Here is a 21,740-nt window from a genome sequence, read left to right as displayed (position 1 = left end):
GTGATGATGCAGTTAAAAAAAAAAAAATGCAGGTGTCACAAAAACGCACCGGAATAAAAACGTTCTCGCATGCCCCTTGAGTTTAATCGAAATTGAGACTCCAGTAGGGGCAGGAATTAAAGCCACTCATTTTCCATTGGCCTGGACGTCGGCCATGCGCATCCCTTTTCTCGTGTTCGCGCCGCAAGGTCCCGCACTCCACTGCACGCCGACTCCAAAAGTTTGGCTTTCACTCGCGGAGATGCCGGCGTCGACGGGAGGCGCTTTCAAAAGGCAATTTGCAAAACGGTTGGTGAGCCCGACTGAGTCCCCTTCCATACCTTCCATAAAATCCCCATCCTTCTGTCCCCCAGCCCTCAAGTTTAGCTTTGGAGTAGGTGAGCTCCGGCCCGCGTGGACTCAGAAGCGCCGAATCTGTCCACCTGCTCCCACTCTCGTCGGGGTCGCACTCCAGCGGGCGACTCGAAGAGGCCTGGGCCCAGCTCACACTGTTGGGGTTCCTCCCCCCCCCCCCCCCCCCCCGCTGGAACCTGAAAGCTCCTGAAACTTACGGGCATTTTTATTTTAAACATGATGGGGACTCTCACCTTGATGGCCACCGGATTTCCCCTTATTACGGCTTAAAGGAAAAATAAACCTCCTCTCCTGGAGATTCATTTACTCCTTCCCCCCTTTCTCCTTGGCCCTCGGAATCCTTTGAGCTTGGCCAAAGAAGCGCATCAAGTTCCCCGGGGGTAGGATTAGCTGCGCCACATACAGAGCAGGCCCTGGGCGATGGTCCCCAAAGGGCTTCTGAGGGATCCGTGGACCAACCCCGGAGCGCGAGTCACTGTTTATTTTAGGCAGCACGGCGTGCACCCCCCCCCCCACTTTAATCCCCTCACGCCCCGGCCTCCTTAAAAAGCCCTAAACTTGCTCCCATAAGCTTGTGGACTCCCATAGCAACTTCTGTCACTTTAGGCTCGCCGCATCTTTCCGCGCACGGGCGGAGCGCCTTGGCCTTGGCCTTGGAGTCTCGCCGCAGATTCCGCGCCAAGACGCGGGAGCCTTTCTCCCCCGGGCGGCGAGCAGCCTTCGCCATCTGGTGGCCGCGGAGAGTATCTGCCCGGGCGCGCAGGGCTCCCTTCCACTCCAGAAGCCGCGGTTGTGTCGGGTCCTGAAGCGTTCGGTAAACAATTCTTTCGTTATCCCACTCCCACTCTACCTTTTTAAAGCTTCCTGGTGTGGGGGGAGGAGCCCCGAACGTGGAATTTCTAAGACGCGGCGTTCTAGCTCTGGTCCGCGCGGCTTCCTGGCGGCAGTTGCCCTGGGCTTCCTTGAGCTTCATTCTTTTCTGCCAAGTGGGGACTGAAACAACACAGATCTCGCCTAGTAGTACCCAGGAGGGAGACATGAGACTATAAATTAGCTGCTTTGTAAACTGTCGAGGGACTCCCAGTATTCGTAGGCATTATTAATTACTGACTTTATACATGATGTGTGTTGGTGAACCCAAATGCATTGGCAAATGAAAGATTCTTTATTAGTTCAAAAAAAACTACAGAAAATTTCAAACGTACACCAAAGTAGAGAACAATGGGCCCTCATTTATCTGTCTTCCAGCTACAAACAATCATCAACTCAAGGCTGTTCTTGTTTCATTCTATAATCCTCACCTCATTCACACATCCTAGGAATTCTGACACCTAAACCACAATGATTTCCATACATGGCCCTAAAACATGAGGATTCTTAAAAAAATATATGTTCATTTTTATAATTTATCACACCTACAGAATTAACAATAATTTCTTAATATCATGAGACAGCCAAGCTTGTGTCCTTTATTGTCTCATAGTTTTTGTTGTTCTTTTGGGTTTTTTTTGTTTTTTTTTTTTTTACAGTTGGTTGGTTTGAGTCAGGATCCAAACAAGTCCCACACATCTGGTTAATGTGTCACTTGATTCTCTTAATCAAGAAGGCTTCCCCTTGCTCTCTTCTTTTAGTTTTCCTTACAATGTACTGAAAGAGTCTGAGTATTCCTTCTAATTGTCCAGGTTCTGGATTTTGCTGGCTGCATTCTCTGACCCTTGCATTTGCAATAAAGTGGTAATTAAATAGAAAGACTTGATCTGGTTCAAGTTCTGTTTTTTGATAGCAGTATTTCATCGGAGATAGCATTCCACGAGGAGGCTTGTGTTGTCTGGATTGTCTTTCCTTGGGGCATGCCATTGTCCACTGAGTACTGTCCACTAGATCCGTTAATTCATTAAGGATTTGACAAAGGAAATAAATTTCAGCATATCTATTATCACCAATTATACATACATAGGAAGTGTAAGTCAATGACACTTTTTTTTATCATGTATTTTTTCCCATTTTTATTAGTATATAATCGACATGTAACATTGTGTAAGTTTAAGGGGTACAACCTGATGATTTAATACATGTATATATTGTGAAATGATGACCATAGTGAGGTTAGTTAACACTTCAATCACATGAGATAATAACCACTTCTTTGTATACGGGGAGAATATTCGAGATCTACTCTCTTAGCAACTTTCAGGTATGTGATACCATATTGTTAACTATAGTCATTATGCCATGCGTTACATCTTCAGAACTTATTCACCTTATAACTGGACCTTTATAATCTTCTACCCTTTGACCAACATCTCCCCGTTTTTCTTATGTCCCTGCACCCAGCCCCTGGCAAACACCATTTTGTTGTCTATTTCTATGAGTTTGGCTTTTTTAGATTCCACATATAAGTGAGATAATATGGTCTTTGTCTTTTTCTATCTGACTTATTTCCTTTAGCATAACACTCTCAAGGTCGATCCATGTTGTCACAGAAGGCAGGATTTTATTTTATTTTATTTTTTAATATTACACTAGATAGATAGATAGATAGATAGACAGATAGATAGATAGATTATACCATATATATAGATATATAGATACATAGATTATACCATATATATACATACATATCTCCATTCATCTATCAACGTACACTTAGGCTATTTCCATGTTTTAGCTATTGTGAATGATGTTGCAATGAACATGGGTGCAAGTATCTCTTCAGGATAGTGATTCTCAGTGACACTTTGAATGTGACAAGCAGAGTAAACCAAAAAGCCAAGGTCTCTGCCCTTTATATATCAACACAAGAAAACAGCTGTGGCCCTCTGGAGAACATGCGCCATAGAAGATTGAGTGAGTGGGGTGCCTGGGTGGCTTAGTCGGTGTTTGACTTCAGCTCAGGTCATGATCTCACAGTTCGTGAGTTCAAGCTCCGCATTGGGCTCTCTGCTGTCAGCACAGAGCCCACTTCAGATCCTCTATCATAGAGCCTGCTTCAGATCATCTGTCCTCCTCTCTCTCTGCCCCTGCCCCAAGCATTCTCTCTCTCTCAAAAATAAACATTAGCAAAAGAGAGAAAATTAAGTGAGAAAATGGACAAAGTGCATAAATTGGTAAAATTTAGCAGATGATATACTTTTGTTGAAACAGTTTGCTAAACACAAGTTGCTAAGAAATCATAAAACCAGTGCATAACAAAGTGATAAAATACGTTTTTATTTGCTTGTGTACTCCCAGGGCAAACCGTCAATCTCCTAATCCCCTTACAGGTATATTTCAAGAATCCATAAGGTGAAGCATCACATGCGGATCATAAGTGATAAAAAGGACTATCAAAAAACCTTGATGGTTGTTCGAGGGAGGTGATGATTTCAGCCATGACAAGTAAAGAAAAGTGGTTTCTACCGTTTCGTTTGGAGTGAAAGCAAGGTTTGAGGAGGGGGTGTGAGGGAGGAGGTGGGGAAGAGTCCGTGGGACCGCCAGGATTCACAGTTCCCAGCCCAGGACCGCTGGAACAGAGGCGGAAGGGGTAACTGAGAATATCATGGTGATTCTAACAAGAACAAGCGTCGATTTTAAGATGGAGATGCCATTGCTATGATCCTGTCCCCTTCCATCCCAGACACAGTATTGGAGCCTACTCCACAGGCCACCAGGCAGGCTCCAACAGTCTGTGATTGTCACCATTTCTTTTCATAATGCCCAGTTTTAATGCCCTGAGAATATGGCCTTCTGTTAGATAGGACTTCTTCCTAAGTCCCCAAACCAATCGTCGGTCCTCGAGTCACGGCACTGGAGAGCTAGGAGGCACCTTGGAGACTGCTCTGTCCATCCCGTCATACAGAGGTAGGGCAAGGGTCACAGTGCTCTGGGGCATGCCCTGCCCCCTAAGGGGTCCATGAGCTCTGCAGGATACTGTCAGTCGGACACTATACTTTAAACATAAAATATTTCAGTAAAATATTATAGTAATGGAACATAAATGTAAAATATTTAGTAATGAAAACATAACATTGTAAAGCGTAGCTTTCATTATTGTTTTTCAGGGAATGAACAAGATTTGAAATCTAAATGGAGCAATAATTAATCTTTCTTCTTTATTTTTTGCTAAAATCTGACCCTGTCATGAAATGGCATCTATTTCCTCCTGCACTTTGACCTATACTCAGCCCTGCGGTAGAGAAGCCACAGAATCTACGTCCTCTATCTTACATATTTGCCGGTGTTCTTAATCTTGGCAGGCAGGTTTTATCTTTATCTTATGAATCTAAGATCCAAAAACGTTCTCTGGAATTTTACTTCTTCCAGGATTCCAGTTTTTTTCCTGTGCAAAGAGAAGGTGATTGTGGATCTAATGGATCAACTAGTTAGACTCTGTTCATCACTAAACACTTAGAAGGCTGCAGATAGAGGAGCGCCTGGGTGGCTCAGTGGGTTAAGTGTCCTACTCTTGATTTCAGCTCAGGTCATGATCTCGCGGTTTTTGAGATCAAACCCTGTGTGGGGTTCTGCTCTTGAGATTCTCTCTCTCCTACCTCTCTGGACCTCCCCTCTTCCCCCTCTCTTTCTCTCTGAAAATAAGTAAGTACATAAATACATAAACATTTAAAAAATGGTTTAAAAAGGAAGGCTGCAGATAGGGACCACATAGCTGCTGCAGAAAAGCCCAGGGAAATGTGAATTGACGTAGCGTACAAAAATATGCACGTGCGTGCTTCTATGTGGGAGTGTGTATTTGTGCTCTGGAGCAAAATATCATTAAGCTGAGATTACAGAATATAAAATATGATTATAATAGAATGATTTGGTGACATCTAAAATTTCCTTTAGGGATTCCTCTGCTCAGAGCTGTCAAAACAGATTGTATAACTAGACTATACCAAGGAAGGTGACTCTAGTCCTACTGATGAAATACTCTTCTGAAAGACAGAACGTAAACAGAAGAGGGTCTCTAGGAATACAACTGAATCCTAATCTGGAGGTGGATGCCTTAAATAACTCCTTCCCATTACTCTTTCCCTTCCAGCCAAAAGGATTTAGCTTGGCGCTAAGGAAGAAAGGTTCCTGCAGGAGTCTCTAGACAGTCAGGGCAATAATGTCCACCAAGTATATCATTGGTTTATCTATGTTTCTTAGCCCCCTTGTACTTAGGCAGGGTCATTAGAACCCAGAGAGAGAGAACAGTATGGATAAGGCCGTTTGTCAGAAGCTGCAGCCTTACAAAGAGGGGCTTGGTCAAACTTCATTAAGCCAGCAACGAGGAAGCCAGTCTCTTGTCTTGCGTCCTTCCACCCTGATCCCTTGCCAGTGTCCATAATAGGCTGAACCCACTGAGAAGCCAGAGAGCTGGGCAATCTTTTGATGCAATCATATAGGTCAACCTCCTGGGCACGAGGAAGGATGGAGAAGAGTGGGGAGTGCACAAGGCTGCAATGAGGAAGATGTGCAGCCCAGCTCTCACCCTCCCCAACCTACCCACAATGCCTTGATTACTGAAAGTTACATTTCTCAATTCCCTACGGTTGATTTGCAGTATTTCTAGAAAAGGTATGTCAAGGAGAGCTGGAAATCTGGATTCTTATATGGAAGTTGCATTATTGCTCAGGATCGACAACTTATTTGACAACATTGAACAACCAAACACTCTTGGAAAAGATTCAGCTATGGAACTTCAGCTAGCTCTTGATCCCTGATCTGGATGCAATTCTAAATTAAAAAAAAAAAAAAAAAAAAACTTTTTAATATTTATTCTTTTTTCTTTCTTTCTTTCTTTCTTTCTTTCTTTCTTTCTTTCTTTTTTGAGAATGAGGGAGAGAGACACAGAACCTGAAGCAGGCTCCAGGCTCTGATCTGTCAACACAGAACCCATCATGGGCCTGGAACCCACGAACTGCGAGATCAGTTCTGAGCCAAAGTCGGACGCTTAACAGATTGAGCCACCGAGGCGCCCCAAGATTTAATTCCAATTAAATCCGAAAAATGTCAAAAGCAGGGCATCTGCTCCAAGACAAGATGGGGTAACAAGGATATGATTTATCTTTATGCCTGGAAAAAACAATTTTTAACTGAAAACCAGGCAAAATATCAGAGACATTGAACATCAGGCAGGGTGGAATAAGCATCTGTTAGAGAAGATTAAAAACAAATGAGGAAAGGCCTAAGAGTGCTCCAACTTACTGCCTGGAGAGTTTTCAGGCTGCAGTTCAGGGTAGGGTTGGGGGCCCGGACAGAGCCCAGCAGTCTCCTCGAGTTGAGGACACCGAGTTGTGAGGCTGGGCTACCAAGATGGCTAGAGTCCTCGGGGCAGAGTTTCAGAAAGGAGAATGCCGCCCAGAGAAACAGCCGAGGGCTGAGCAGGGTCCCCCTGAGCTCTCAGAGTGCTGATGAGCACGTGCATGTGAAGAAACTACCCGAAGCCCAGGGGAAAAACCACCCAAGAGGATAAGGCAGGGTTTCTCAACCTTAACGCTACGTTGGGACAGAGATTTCTTTATTTGAGGGGCTGCATTATAAGATGTTTAATGGCATCTTGGCTTTTCCTGATGATAGGTCAGCAGCAACACTCCCTTCCCAAAGTGTCCCAAGACTCCAAAAGTGTCTCCAGACACTTTCAAATGTCCTTTCTGGGGCAGTATTGCCCCCAGCTGAGAACTACTGGCCCTCAGCATCCCCTCTGCTGGAATAGTTCCTGTTCCCACCAGCTAGAGCACAAAACTTCATGATTCATGAGGCGTTGGGAAGAGGACTCGAAAAGGTCCTGTCTCTGTAGTGGGCTAAAGTAGCCCCAGACTAAATGCTGCTTCGGTCTTTCTAGTAAAGTCAAAGAGTAAAAGCTGACACTTAACTACATCCCGGAAGAAAGCTCAGCTATATTTATAGTAATGAACATAACAACCAGCACATAACAAGCAAAAAATTAAAAATTTGTGGCATGTAGGGGCATCTGGATGGCTCAGTCGGTTAAGCGTCCCACTCTTGATTTCAGTTCAGGTCATGATCCCATGGTTCGTGAGTTGGAGCCCCACATGGGGCTCCACACTGACAGTGAAGAGCCTGCTTGGGATTCTCTCTCTCCCTCTCTCTCTCTCTGCCCCTCCCCTCACCTCCCTCTCTCTTTCTCTCAAAACAAATAAATAAACTTAAAAAAAAAAAAAAATTGTGGCGGGGCGCTTGGGTGGCTCAGTCGGTTAAGCGTCTGACTTTGGCTCCCGTCATGATCTCGCAGTCGGAGGGTTCAAGCCCCATGTCGGGCTCTGTGCTGACAGCTTGGAGCCTGGAGCCTGCTTCTGATTTTCTGATTCTGTGTCTCCCTCTCTCTCTGTTCCTCCCCTGCTCTCACTCTGTCTCTCTCTCAAAAATAAAGATTTTGAAAAAAAATTTAAAAAAATTAAAAAAAAATTGTGGCACCTAAGAAAAAATACCAAACATGCAAAATAGCACGAAAATATGATCCAGAAGAAGGAGAAAATAAAAACTGTCAAAACCAACACAAAGTGACACAGATGATGTAATTAGTAGTTAAGAATATTAATTATTATTATTATTATTTATTCCATATGTTCAAGAAGCTAAAAAAAAAGTTGAACATGCCAAGTAAAAGACAAAAATGATACAAAAAAGAACCAAATGGAACTTCTAGAGGTAAAAACTATAGTGTCTAAAATGAAAAATACACTGGAGATTAGTGTATTTAGTGTATGATGCCTTGCAGAAGAAAAGATTAGTGAACTTGAAGGCATAGCAACGGAAACCACAAAATGAAACACAGAAAGAAAAAAGACTAAATTGGTGGAGCCACTACAGAAAACAGTTTGGAGGGTCCTCAAAAAATTAAAAATAGAAATACCATATGATCCAGCAATCCCATTTTGGGGTATGTATCTGAAAATAAGATACTAAAGTGATACCTACACCGCGTGTTCATTGCAGCATTATTCACAATGGCCAACACATGGAAACAACCTATGTGTCCATTAATGGATTAATGGATAAACAAGATATGAGATACACACACACACACACACACACACACACACACTATGGAATCTTATTTAGACACGAGAAAGAAGGAAATCCTGTCATTTGTAACAACATGGATGGACCTGGAGGGCATTATGCTAAATGAAACAAGCCAGACAAAGACAATTACTATGTGACAATACTTAAATGTGGAATCAAAGAAAGAAAGAAGAAAAGAAAGAAAGAAAGAAAGAAAGAAAGAAAAGAAAAAGAAAAGAAGGAGGAGGAGGAGAAGGAGAAGGGGAAGAGGAGGAAGGGGGGAGGAGAGGAGAGGAAAGGAGAGAAAGGAAAAAGTAAATCTCATAGAAACAGAGAGTAGAAATGTGGTTGCCAGAGGCTGACAGGCAGGGGAAATAGAAAGAGGTTTATAAAAGAATACAAACTTTCAGCTGTAAGATGAATAAGTTCTGAGGACCTAATGTAAAGCATGGTGACTATAGTTGATATGACACTGTATTGTATAATTAAGATTTGCTAAAAGAGTAGAACTTAAATGTTCTCTCACACGCAAAAAGATAAATGGATTTGTTAACTAACTCAATTGGGGGGGTTCTTTCACAATGTATATGCACATCAAATTACTACAACGTATATTTTAAATATCTTCCAATTTTTTCTGTCAATTAATGAATAAAACTGAAACATTTTTTTTAAATACCAAAAAAAAAAAAAAAAAAGGAATAGAGCTTCAGCGAACTCTGGAAAATTTCAACGACCTCACTTACATGTAATTGGAATCAACAAAATGGTACGGAAAAAAATATTTAAAGAGATAATCATCAAATTTCTCAAATTTGATGAAAGTTATAAATCCACCAATCCAAATGGCTCGATGTGGCCAATCACAGAAACATGAAGAAGACAACAAAAAGCCTCACGTTAATCAAGTTGCTTAAAACCAATGATAACAAGGAAAATGCAAACGCAGCTAGGGGAAAGAGAAAAGACACGTCATGTACAAAAGAACAAAGATTGGAATAACGGCAGGAAATAGGTACACTGAATGACAGTGAAACATCTTCAGAGTACAGAAGGGATAAAACCATCAACCTAGAAATCTATATCCGATGAAAAAGCTTTCAAAAATAAGTCACGTGAAGACTTTTCAGACACATGGGCGCTGAAGAATTCATCACCAGGAGATCTGCACTAGAAGAAATGTTAAAAGAGGGGTAGCTGAGTGGCTCAGTAGGTTAAGCCTGAGACTTCAGCTCAGGTCGTGATCTCACAGTTCATGAGATCAAGCTCTGCATTGGGCTTTCTGCTATCAGTGTGCAGATCCTCGGTCTTCCCCTCTCTCTGCCCATCCCCCCTGCGTGCGCATGCGCGTGCTCTCTCTCTCTCTCTCTCTCTCTCTCAAAATAAATAAACATTAAGAAAAAAATGTTAAAAGAAATGCTTCAGGTAGAAGGAAACTGATACCAGATGGAAATCTGAGATCTAAATAAAGGAATTAAGTAAGACCCTTGGGACTGGTAAATACCTGGGTAAATTTAAAATACTTGCTTTCTTATTTCTAAAGTCTCTTTAAGAGAAAATCAACCGTTTAAATGGAAAATATGATATTGTTGTATTTGGGCGTCTGGTTGGCTCAGTCGGTTAATGGTCCAACTGGTGATTTCAGCTCAGGTCATGATCTCACTGTCGGTGAGATCGAGGCCTACATAGGCCTGCCTGATGACAGCACAGAGCCTGCTTGGGATTCTCTCCCCCTCTCTCTGCCTCTCCCTGCCTGCACACTCTCTCTGCCTCTCAAAAATAAAAAAATAAACTTAAAAAAAAAGAAAAGATACTATTGTATTTATAACATATAGAAGTAAAATATATGACAATTATAGAACAAAGGCTGGGAGGAGAGAAATGAAGTATATTATTATGAGTACAACAAGTGGTATAATACCTATATAGTATAATAGTATCTATAAAATAAATTATATAATATTTGTACAGTATAATATAGTATCCATACAAGTGATATAATATCACTTGAGGGTAAACTGTGATAAGTTAAAGATATTTACTAAAAATCCTAAAGCAACCATAAAAATAGCACAATAAAGAATTATATCAGGCGCCTGGGTCAGTCAGTTAAGCACCTGTCTTCGGCTCAGGTCATGAACTTGCAGTTCATGAGCTCAAGCTCTGCCTTGGGTGAGCCCTGCTTCTCTCTCTCTCCCTCTTTGTCTCTTTACCTCTGGTGGGATTCTCTCTCTCTCTCTCCCTCTCTTTCTCTGCCCCTTGCTCACTTGTGTCCTCTCTCTCTCAAAAAAAAAAAAAAATAAATAAATAAAATAAAATAAAATAAAAAAGAATTATAGCTAATAAGCCAACAAAAGAGATAAAATGGAACCATAAAAAATATTTCATTAATCCAAAGAAGGCACAAAAAGAAGAAAAAAGAAACAAAGAACAAATTGGACAAATAGAAAACAAATAACAATGTGGTAGGTTTCAATCCAAAATATCAATAATCACATTCAACGTAAATGGTTTAACCACCCCAGTTAAAATTCAGAGATTGTCATATTGGATTAAAAAGCAGGACATAACTATATGCCACTTATAAGAAATATAAAGACATACCTAAGTAAAAATTTAAAAGATTAAAAATATATACATGCTAACACTAATCAAACAAATCTAGAGTGGCTATATTAATATCAAAGTAGACTTTATTTTTTTAATTTTTAAAATTTTATTTTTAGAGAGAGAGGATGAATATGAGTGAAGGAGAGGCAGAGGGAGAAAGAGAGAGAATTTTAAGCAAGTCCCAAGCTCAGCATGGAGCTGGATGCCAGGCTAGATCCCACAACCCTGGGATCATGACCTGAGCCAAAACAAAAGTTGGACACTTCACAGACTGAGCCACTCAGGCGCCCCTCAAAGTAGACTTTAGAGTAAAGAATAAAACAGGTTATTCCATAAAGATAATGAAATAAATTTATCAATAGGTCAGAATAATCCTAAGTGTTTATAAATCTAATAACAAAGATTTATCCCAGGTTTATGTAACATTAAAAGAATTAATGGAATTCACGATGTTTATAGACCAAAAATGAAAAACCATGATTATCTCTATAGATGCAGAAAAAGCATTTGATAAACTCCAACATTTATTCCTGAAAAACCTCTTAGCAACCTTGAAATAGAACTGAATTTCCTCAACCTGCTACAGGACATCCACGAAAAACCTAAACTAACATCATACTTAATAGAGAAAAGTAGTGGCACCTGGGTGGCTCATCGGTTAAGTGTCCGACTTAGGCTCAGGTCATGTTCTCACAGTTCGTGGGTTCCAGCCCCACATTGGGTTCTGTGCTGACAGCTCAGAGCCTGAAGCCTGCTTCGGATTCTGTGCCTCCCTCTCTCTCTGCCTCTCCCTTGCTCATGCTCTGTCTCCCTCTCCTTCAAAAAAATGAAAAAAATATTAAAAAAAGTTTTTTTAAATAGTGAAAAGTAGAATGCTTTCTTCTCTAGATTGGGAACGAGGCAAGGATGTTTCCTCGTTTCTACTCAACATGATACCAGAGGTTCTAGATTAGAAAGGTCGCAGTAAAACTGCCTTTGTTTGCTGGTAACATGATCATATACAGACAAAAATTCTATGAAGAAGCCATTAAAAATAAATTATTTTAGTAGCGTTGTAGGATAAGTGTAAATGATCAATACATACACATTTATTGTATTTTTTACATACCAGCAACAAACCATCAGAAATTGAATTTAAAATGTTCCTTAAAAATGGTATCAAAAAGGGGCACCTGGGTGGCTCAGTTGGTTAAGCGTCGACTTCACCTCAGGTCATGATCTCATGGTTCCTCGGTTCGAGCCCCACGTGGGGCTCTGTGCTGACAGCTCGGAGCCTGGAGCCTGCTTCGGATTCTGTGTCTCCTTCTGTCTCTGCCCCTCCTCCACTTGTGCTCTGTCTGTCTCTAACAAAAATAAATAAATGTAAAAGAAAATTTTTTTAAGATGGTGTCGAAAATATGAAATTCGTAGGTAGAGCCCTGACAAAAGATGTAGAAGACTAATGCTCTAAAAGCTATAAAACGTTGATGAGAAAAATTGAAGACCTAAATAAACAGGGAGTTACATTGTGTTCGTAGATCAAAAGGCTCAATATTGTTAAGAAGTCAATTCTTCCCAAAGTGATATATAAATTCAGCAGGATTTTTTTTGGTAGAAATGGACAAGCTGATCCTAAAATTCCCTTGGAAATGGAAAAAACTTAGAATAGCCCCCCAAAAAACAAAGAAACAAACAACTTTGAAAAAGAAAGATACTGTCTTTAAGATTTATTATAAGGCTGCACTAACCAAGACAGTACGGGTATAGTTGGCATAAAAAAAAAACAGATCAATGGCACTCATAGGGTGTCTAAATGTTGACCCTCACAACCGATACCTGACTTTCCGCAACAGTGCAAAACCATTCAGTGGAGAAAGAGTAGTCTTCTTAGCAAAAGGTAGTAAGATACCTGATAGTCATATGCAAGCCATACTTCGCATTGTATTCAAATACTTCACATTGTCTTCAAGTGTCAGTCCACAATGGGTGATAGACTTAGCTATAAAACCTAATATTAGAACATTTATAGAAGAACACATAGGAGAAAACTTTGTGATCTCGGTCAAGCAAAGATTTCTTAGGTCTGACATCAAATGTACTATTCGTAGAAGAAAATACTGATAAATTGGACTTTATCAAAAATAAGTAAGAACTTCTGCTCTTTGAAAGGCATTGTTAAGAGAATACAAAGGCAAACCATGGAATGGGGGAGATACTAATCTTTAAAAGTTTTACACCTTTCTCTTTACTCCTCCGCAGGAAAAAAAAAAATGGGTTGTGATTTTTAGCTGTATTAATTTGGGTCAGATTTATATTTTTGAGATATTGAGTCTTTCTATCCAGGATATGTCTACTTACTGAAATCTTATTTTGTATCTTTTAATAATATGTTATGCTTTTCCTTTGTAGATCCTAATTTGTTTTTTTAAGGTGGTTTTTTAAAAATATTTTTTAAGTTTTTTTTTAAATATTTATTTTTGAGAGAGAGAGAGAGAGACAGATGGACAGACAGAGCATGAGCAGGGAGGGGCAGAGAAAGAAGGAGACACAGAATCTGAAACAGGCTCCAGGCTCTGAGCTGTTGGCCCAGAGCCCATTGGCACCCCAAACCCATGAACTGTGAGATCATGAGATCATGACCTGAGCATAAGTCCAACGCTTAATGGACTGAACCACTGAGGCGCCCCTTAAGTTTGTTTGTTTGTTTGTTTGTTTGTTTGTTTGTTTGTTTTGAGAGACACAGAGAGAGCATGAGCAGGGGAGGAGCAGAGAGGGGAAGAAAGGGAGAATCCCAAGCAGGATCCATGAGGACAGTGCATGGAACCCGAGGTGAGGCTCCATCCCACCAACTGTGAGATCGTGACCTGAACCTAAATCAAGAGTTGGACACTTAAATGACTGAGCCACTCAGGCGCCCCTAAACGTGATTTTATTAAAGCATGGGGACAGTACTCATAGGCAGAAAGAGCTGTGTAGATCCTAATATGTTGTTGCATATTTGTTCCCATGTATTATATGGATTAATCATGAGAGAAGAATGTTTTATTTTTCATTTTAAAACTTACCAGTGATATTTTAAAAGCTCTTGATTTTTCATTATATAACTTATGCTCATCTCTCTTACCAACTTTTCTGGTTTACACGTTAACCATTCTGACAAGTGTGAAGTGATTTCTCACTGTAGTTTAGATTTCCATTTCCCTGATGATCAGTGATATTGAGCATCTTTCCATTTGTCTGTTGACTATCTGTATGTCTTCTTTGGAAAAATGTCTATTCATGCCTTCTGCCCACTTTTAAATGGGATCATTCTTTTTTGGGGTGTTGAGTTTTATAAGTTCTTTACGGATTTTGCATACTAATCCTTTACCAGATATGTTATTTGCAAATATCTTCTCCCACTCAGTAGTTGCCTTTCAGTTTTGTTGATTACTTCCCTTGCTGTGCAGAAGCCTTTTATTTTGATGAAGTTTCAATAGTGTATTTTGGCTTTGGTTTCCTTTGTCTCAGAAGACATATCTAGAAAGTTATTGCTTCAGCCAATGTCAAAGAGGTTACTGCCTGTGTTTTCCTCTAAGATTCTGATGGTTTCAGGTCTCACATTTAGGTCTTTAATCCATTTTGAATTAATTTTTGTGTATGGTGGTCCTCTTTCATTCTTTTACATGTTGCTGTACAGTTTTTCCAACACCATTTGTTGGACAAGCTGTCTTTCTCTCATTGGATATTCTTTCCTGCTTTTTGGAAGGTTAATGGACCGTGTAGTATGGGTTCACTTCAGGGTTTTCTATTCCGCTCTATTGATCTATGTTTCTATTTTTGTGCCCGTACCATACTATTTTGACCATTACAACTCTGTAATATAACTTGAAGTCTGAAATTGTGAAGCCTCCAGCTTTGCTTTTCTTTTTTCAAGGTTGCTTTGGCTATGTGGTGTCTTTTATGGTTCCATACAAATGTTACTAGTTCTAGGATTGTTTGCTCTAGCTCTGTGAAAAATGCTGGTGGCATTTCGATAGGGATTGCATTAAATGTGCAGATTGTTTTGAGTAGTATAGACAGTTTAAAAATATTTGTTCTTCAAATCCATGAGCATGAATGTCTTTCCATTTCTTTGTATTGTCTTCACTTTCTTTCATCAATGTCTTACAGTTTTCAGAGTATATAGGTCTTTCACTTCTTAGGTTAGGTTTATTCCTAGGTATCTTATTGGTTTTGGTGCAATTGTAAATGGGAATGATTCCTAAATTTCTCTTTCTGCTGCTTCATTATTGGTGAATAGAAATGCAACAGATTTCTGTATATTGATTTTGTATCCTGCAACTACTGAATTCATGTATCAGTTCTAGCAACTTTTTGGTGGAGTCTTTTGGGTTTTCTATATAGAGTATCATGTCATCTGCAAATAGAGTTTTTTTTACTTCTTCCTTACCAATTTAGATGCCTTTATTTCTTCATGTTGTCTGATGTTGTGGCTAAGACTTCTAGTACTGTGTTAAATAACAGTGGTGAGAGTGGACAGCCCTGTCTTCTTCCTGACTTTAGAGGAAAAGCTCTCAGCTTTTCCCCATTGAGGATGATGTTAGCTGTGGGTTTTTCATATGTGGCCTTTATTATGTTGAGGCCTGTTCCCTCTAAATCTACTTTGTTGAGGATTTTTATCATGAATAGATGTACTTTGTCAAATGCTCTTTCTGAATCCATTGAAAAGATCATATGGTTCTTATCCTTTCTTTTATGAATGTGGTGTATCACGTTGATTGATTTGAACCACTCCTCCAGGTCACGATCTCACGGTCCGTGAGTTCGAGCCCCGCGTCAGGCTCTGGGCTGATGGCTCAGAGCCTGGAGCCTGTTTCCGATTCTGTGTCTCCCTCTCTCTCTGTCCCTCCCCCGTTCATGCTCTGTCTCTCTCTGTCCCAAAAATAAAATAAACGTTGATTTGAACCACTCCTGCAACCCAGGAATAAATCCCACTTCAGCATGGTGAATGATTTTTTAAATGTACTGGTGGATTCAGTTTGCTGGTATTTTATTGAGAATTTTTGGATCCATGTTCATCAGGGATATTGGCCTGTAGTTCTCTTTTTTAGTGGAGTCTTCATCTGGTTTTGGTATCAGGATAACACTATTTTTATATGTAAAATGGAATTAGGTCCTATCGCTTCTCGGCCTTTTGGCTAAGATCAAGTGTAAAATGGAATTAGGTCCTAGGCTCAGGTTGTTATAAAAAGGGTGTTCTCTTACACCCTTATCACACTTAGTGTGATATGATAAGGGAGGTGCTGACCAACCAGATGGATGCCGCTGTGCTAGCCATTAACCCTTTGATGATGGATTATGTGTGTGTGTGTGTGTGTGTGTGTGTGTGTGCGCGCGCATTCCTAGGGGGTCTTTACAGAAGAGGCTGTAGCAGTTGGGGGCATCTGGAAGACACTGGCTTTTTACCAAACAGCTTATTTGTATATTATTCTTTTAAAAGTTTTTTCAAAATGTCTACCTCTCTTTGGGTTTATTCTAGTGATCGTTTACTAAAAACCATTCATTTCTTTCACTATTACCTTATAACCATTTTATATTCAGATATGCCTGTGTTTATAGCGTTTTAAAATAATTTCTAATATTGTGTATTTTAAATTTTTCCCTGTTTTCCCATGGTTTTCAGAGTTTTACATACATACTATTTTTTTTTTAATCAGTGTTTGGTTTTTCTCTATTTAATTAAGTCCTAATTTTATTTTTTATTAAATTCTCCTAATTGGGGGTTTATACTATTCGTAATTTATACAAATGCCTACCTTGCTCACTTATTTTCAGTTTTTAATTTTTGCTGATAAAAGCATTTAAGGCTACATTTTTTTATAAGTATCTGATTGTCTTAAATATTTTTTAAGCTTTGTTCGAGACTCAGCTAAATTCCTACATTTTAATTTGTTGATGTTTCTCAAGTTTCTTTTAAAAAATTTTTTAAATGTTTATTTATTTTGAGGAAGACAGAGTGAGCAGCGAACAGGGGAGGGACAGAGAGAGAGGGAGAGAGAGAATCCAAAGCAGACTCTAACAGCACAGAGCCTGATGCAGGGCTCGATCTTATGAACCGAGATCATGACCATGAGCTGAAATCAAGAGTGGGACACTTAACCGACTGAGCCACCCAGGCGCCCTATGTTTCTTTTTTTAAAACCAACTTTACTGAAGTAAAACTTACATAAATAAAATGAATGCATTTTGAGTATGCAGTCGAATGGGTCTTAGCAAATGTGTACCCATGAAACATTCCTCTGACCTCAGAAGATTTCTTTGTGTCTTTTACCAGTGGAGCCCCAAGGTATCTGCCAATTTGTGTCCCATCCTTTTATCTTTCCACAATTTCACATACATGAATCATACAGTGTATATTTGATTGTATCTAGCTTCTGTTTAACATTAATATTAGATAAGGAAATACATAGTTCTAAGCCTGTCATGTTGTAAGTGCTTAATAAATCCTTGCTATTTTTACTGTTATTCCCTGGCTCAATTATAAGCAGTTTGTACCTCTAACTCTGTTCTGTGCACTAATAGGTGGTCAACATACATTTTTAGTTTAACTGTAGACTATAATAATTTAAAAAAAAAAAGCATTTGCAAATATTGTGTTAGATAACTGTTATAACCACATTGCAAATATTGATTCACTAATTGCTCAAAATGACTCCATGAGGAAAGTGTGTTATCCTTGGCTAGCAGGAGCGACTGAAGTTCAGAGAGTCAGAAAACATGCCCAGATCATACATCTGGCAAATGGCAGAGCTGAATTTCAACCCAGGCAGTTAGGCTGCTGAATGTACGTGATTAAACACTGTGCCATGCATGGGGTGGGTCCATGAAGTGCAACCGTAACACAAATAACGTACCCCAGAATGTCCTTGATTCTCATGAGCTAGCTACCATTATCCCAATTTGACAGATAGTTGATGAGTGAGTGACCTAAAAGTCGCACGACTTCGGTGCCCCGCAAAGCTGACTCCAAACCCGATGATTTCCCACTTCTTGATGCCATTTCTTTACTCTCCCACAAGCCACTCCATTTATTGAGGAACAAGTCAACTTTTGGTAGATGTGTTCTGCATATTCAATCTGAGCAGTATTGGCAAAATCTTGATGTGCTGGTCAGTTTGGGGGAATGCGGTAAAATCTCAAGCATCCCACTGCTCTGGGAGCTCACTTTTTCCCCATGCTTTACATTCTTCTCATCACCCACTAGAGGGCAGATTTGTGTCACTACTTTCTCCTCTGAGAGAGGAAACATGATGCCCAGTCCAGCAGCAGAACCACAGGCTGAGGGCAGACATTGCCCTGAAAATGTGGGTGATCTCACCTCTTTGGTAGGAAAGTGATGAGATGGAAGGTCAGTAAAAAATCTTAAGTGTGTGTTAGAGCACCTCATGCACTGCGATCACTTTCTTACTTCTGTGGAAAGTGAAGGAAATGATGATTTGGGAATACCTGTTCCTGTTTCCTCTACTCTTGAAATCTCCAGCCACTAGGGTAAGGACCAGGAGACAAGGGAGTCAGGAGCCACTAACAAAAGGCTTGGGAACAGGGTGAGTTCTTCCGCTGGCTTAGAGTTCTCCGGCCCGGTGTTGAGAATAATAAGGCAATGTGCTGCTATAATTGTGCACCTGTGCTCAAGTGCACACGAATGCAATCTGTTCCCAGGAAAGTTCCAGTGGACAGCTGTGGGGCCGTCGTCCATGGCCTGGCTTGCTGAACGTGCTTGCTCCACAGGCAGCTGGAGCCCTGACGAGCCCCAACAGGATAAGGCAAGTGCCCATGTCTGTGTCATTGTCAGTCTGGCAGGCTCTGGTTCCTATTATAAGCTACTTGGATTTGGGAGGGGTGGGGGAGGGGAGAGGAATGATCCAGCTACATGAGCTGCCTTTCTGAAGGTGCCGGAAGCCTGGAGCTTCTATCTCTCACAGGCTTTTCTAAGTGGCTTATAGCTGAACTTGACCACAAGGTCTCCAAGTACAGTCAGGGTGAATGCAAGGGCATCATTCTCTCCTCCAGAACTGGAAGTAGAAACAGTTTAAGAAAAACAAAATTAAGAGCAAAAGCAAAACCACGGTCTTCGGGACTAAATGTCTATGTATCTAGGTGGAAAGAATGTGTCTTTCTTTTTGACTCCATTCCCAAGCACAGGTGCTATTTGCAGCCTACTTGGGGCAGTGGAACTTGGGCTCACCTCTGTCATTTGAATGTATGCGACATTCTTCTGGTTCTGTTTGTTCCAAGCACCCTGCTTCTCAGAGCTCAATTCTTTATGTCTGATGGCCTGCCCCATACCCTCATCTGTTTAAATACAAAAGTTATCAGGGGAAACAACAGGTGACTCACGGCACGTTTTGTGCAAAGAGGACCAGGGAGCCAGGTGGATGTGTCCTGGGAGCTGGGAATTTAGGCTGCTCTTTTAAAGTCCCTTAAAGGCTGTTACTAACACGTTGGGCACTGGAGGTCCTTAGGAACTAGGACTTTTGTAGTTGTATGATGTGTCTTCCCCAAGGTTTTCTGCCAAGAAAAGAGAAAAGCTGTTTCTCTGGATACCATTTATTTCACAAAGTAAATGCTTAGACTTAACACTGTGGAGAGGTTAACTGGATGGAGTATGGGCATCTTCAGTTCCAGGACTGCTGCCAGCTTAGAACAGCTGCTTACTCTCTCCAAGCCTCAGTCTCCCCATCTGCAAAATCAGAATTTTGGAATGATCCAAGGAAGAGTTGAGGAAAGGGCTGGGTGAAAGGACATTTGCAAAGTGCTTAGTGTGGTGCTTGGCATATTCTCATTCTCAGGAAAGGGTGGCTATTCCCTTATGCCTTGTGAAACTCTGTGGTCAGTGACTTCTAGACCTTGAGTGCTCCCCCTGGTTAACTGTTTTCTTTAAAACGCTTTAAGCAATCAATTAATCAATTATTTTTGTAAGTAGACTTCACCCCCAACACGGAGCCCAATGCGGGGCTCGACCTCACGACCCTGAGATCGAGACCTGAGCTGAGACCCAGAGTCAGACGCTTCTGACGGAGCCACCCAGGCGCCCCCTTTAAAACATTTTTAAAACTCATTTTCTCTCTGTGGTAGAGGTTGCCTTCTGTGACTTTCACACCACTGGCGGAGAAGCTGGAAGAAAGGGAAGGAAAATATGCCTACCTCTGCACAGGCCTTTTCCATGCTACCCAGCAGGAGTGATGACGAAACCGAGGTCAGAGAGTTGGAAACGCCCGAGGGGCAGAGCCAAGGCCTGAGTCACATTTTGTGTGGCTATTAAAGTTCTCGCCCACCCAGATCTTGTTCCTTACAAGTCCTGTACAGTTTGGTTCAGGGCCTGGGCCTGGTGAATCTGTGTGTTTGCTCTAACATGTACTTATGATGCAGCAAATCTTCATTTCACTGTTTTTCCTCCGGCGCTGGCTCACGGCACTGGCCCTCCTTCAGGTTGGGTGTTACTCACGCGGATTCTCCTTTCCCTTCAACTTGTTCTCTCCCTCCTCACGCCTTTGGATTTCAGTCGGGACGGGGGTGGAGAAAGCCAGCCTTTCTGTCACAGTAGTCAAGCCGTTACTGAGTTGTGAGGGCCCCAGCTGAGTTGTGAGGACCCCAGCTGCTACAATCCTCTCCCAAACAGGCCTTCGAGGCAATCCGCAAGGTGGAACGCAGTCTGCTTCGTGACTTCAAAGTACGTGCACATTGGGGGATGCACGCATACGGTATATGCATGTTTGGTCGGGAGAATGTGTACACGTTGGGGGGTGGTTGAGATGAAACAACAAAGCTGGATCACGGATGCACAGCCCTTTATATGTATCCTCGACAAACATGTACTTAGGCCTTAACCTGCACAAGTCACTGAGATAAGGAGGGGTGTTACATGTGGTTCTTAACCTTGAGATCCATTATAATCAATATGGAGAGAGAGGTATGTAAATATGCTAGAAACAAACAAGGATAATAATTGACAGTAACGAGTACGTCAGGAACTCAGATGAGGAAGGATTCACGAAGGCCCGGTGGAGTTCTAGAAGGCTTAGAACAAGAATAAAACACTGTTTTGACGGGAATTTGAAGACACATTAGGAATCAAACAAGCAGTATAGAGGTGCAACGTCTGTGCAGGCTTGTTTCACAAGACACTAAATACACTGTATTACCGGTGTTCTCAAAGTTCTTTTGGCTGCCAGGGACCAGAAGAACCCCACTCAAATGACAAACAAAACCACAATAACCCACATAAGCTGACAAGTTCAAGGCATCGTGCTGACTTCAGTTCTCAGAGCTGTCACAAGACACTGTGGCTATTTCTTTGGCCCTATCCTTCCAAGTGTTGGCTTTAGTTTCAGGTAGGCACCCTTCATAGATAGGGCTACTTGGGGTCCAGAATTTAATTCTACCAGCACAACATATGCATCTTTCCCCCAGCAGGGCTAGCAAAACTTTCGGGATTCTTATTAGCCTGGCTTGGGTCAACCATCCATCCATGAGTCAGGTACCACGACCAGCGGCATGGAAATCTCCAATGGCCAGATCTGAGTCACGTGCTCACCCCTAGAGCCAGGTGGTGGGAATAGTCCAAACTGTGCCTCATGAACTGAGAGTGGGAGAGGGGAAATCGGGTTGCCACTGCCACGAGGAAGGGACAGTGGCTGGGCAGACGAACACAACAACAGATGTCCCCTGTCATCTCATCCATTAGCAATCTGTTGGCAACTCCCTTCTTGAGTTTCATAATTCCTTTATATGAATATCAGAGGTGCCTGACCATGACCTGTCCC

The 21,740-nt window shown here is 41.3% G+C and overlaps 1 protein-coding gene across 1 annotated transcript; it reads right to left on the bottom strand.

Annotated features, from left to right (window-relative positions):
• Positions 1-55: 55 nt before the first annotated feature.
• Positions 56-1,327, bottom strand: LOC144612836 (uncharacterized). Its single transcript, XM_078432580.1, has 2 exons — positions 956-1,327; positions 56-263 (listed from the first exon to the last, which is right to left on the bottom strand). Exons 1-2 carry the CDS (start codon positions 1,325-1,327, stop codon positions 117-119), a joined length of 519 nt encoding a protein of 172 aa, XP_078288706.1. The 3' UTR covers positions 56-116.
• Between the last annotated feature and the right edge of the window lie 20,413 nt (positions 1,328-21,740).

The sequence above is a fragment of the Panthera onca genome, chromosome C2, assembly GCF_046562875.1.
Source record: "Panthera onca isolate mPanOnc1 chromosome C2, mPanOnc1 haplotype 2, whole genome shotgun sequence".
In the NCBI taxonomy this organism is placed as follows: domain Eukaryota; kingdom Metazoa; phylum Chordata; class Mammalia; order Carnivora; family Felidae; genus Panthera; species Panthera onca.
Note: the sequence above shows the minus strand (reverse complement) of the source record. Positions and strands in the feature narration are given on the sequence as shown.

Bases quoted from the DNA above. Each gene is read 5' to 3' on its own strand.
- LOC144612836 (XM_078432580.1), bottom strand. From the start codon at position 1,327: ATGAAGCTCAAGGAAGCCCAGGGCAACTGCCGCCAGGAAGCCGCGCGG. The intron at 264-955 runs GTGACAGAAGTT...GCCTTTTGAAAG, and splicing joins AAAGATGCGGCGAGCCTAAA to CGCCTCCCGTCGACGCCGGC.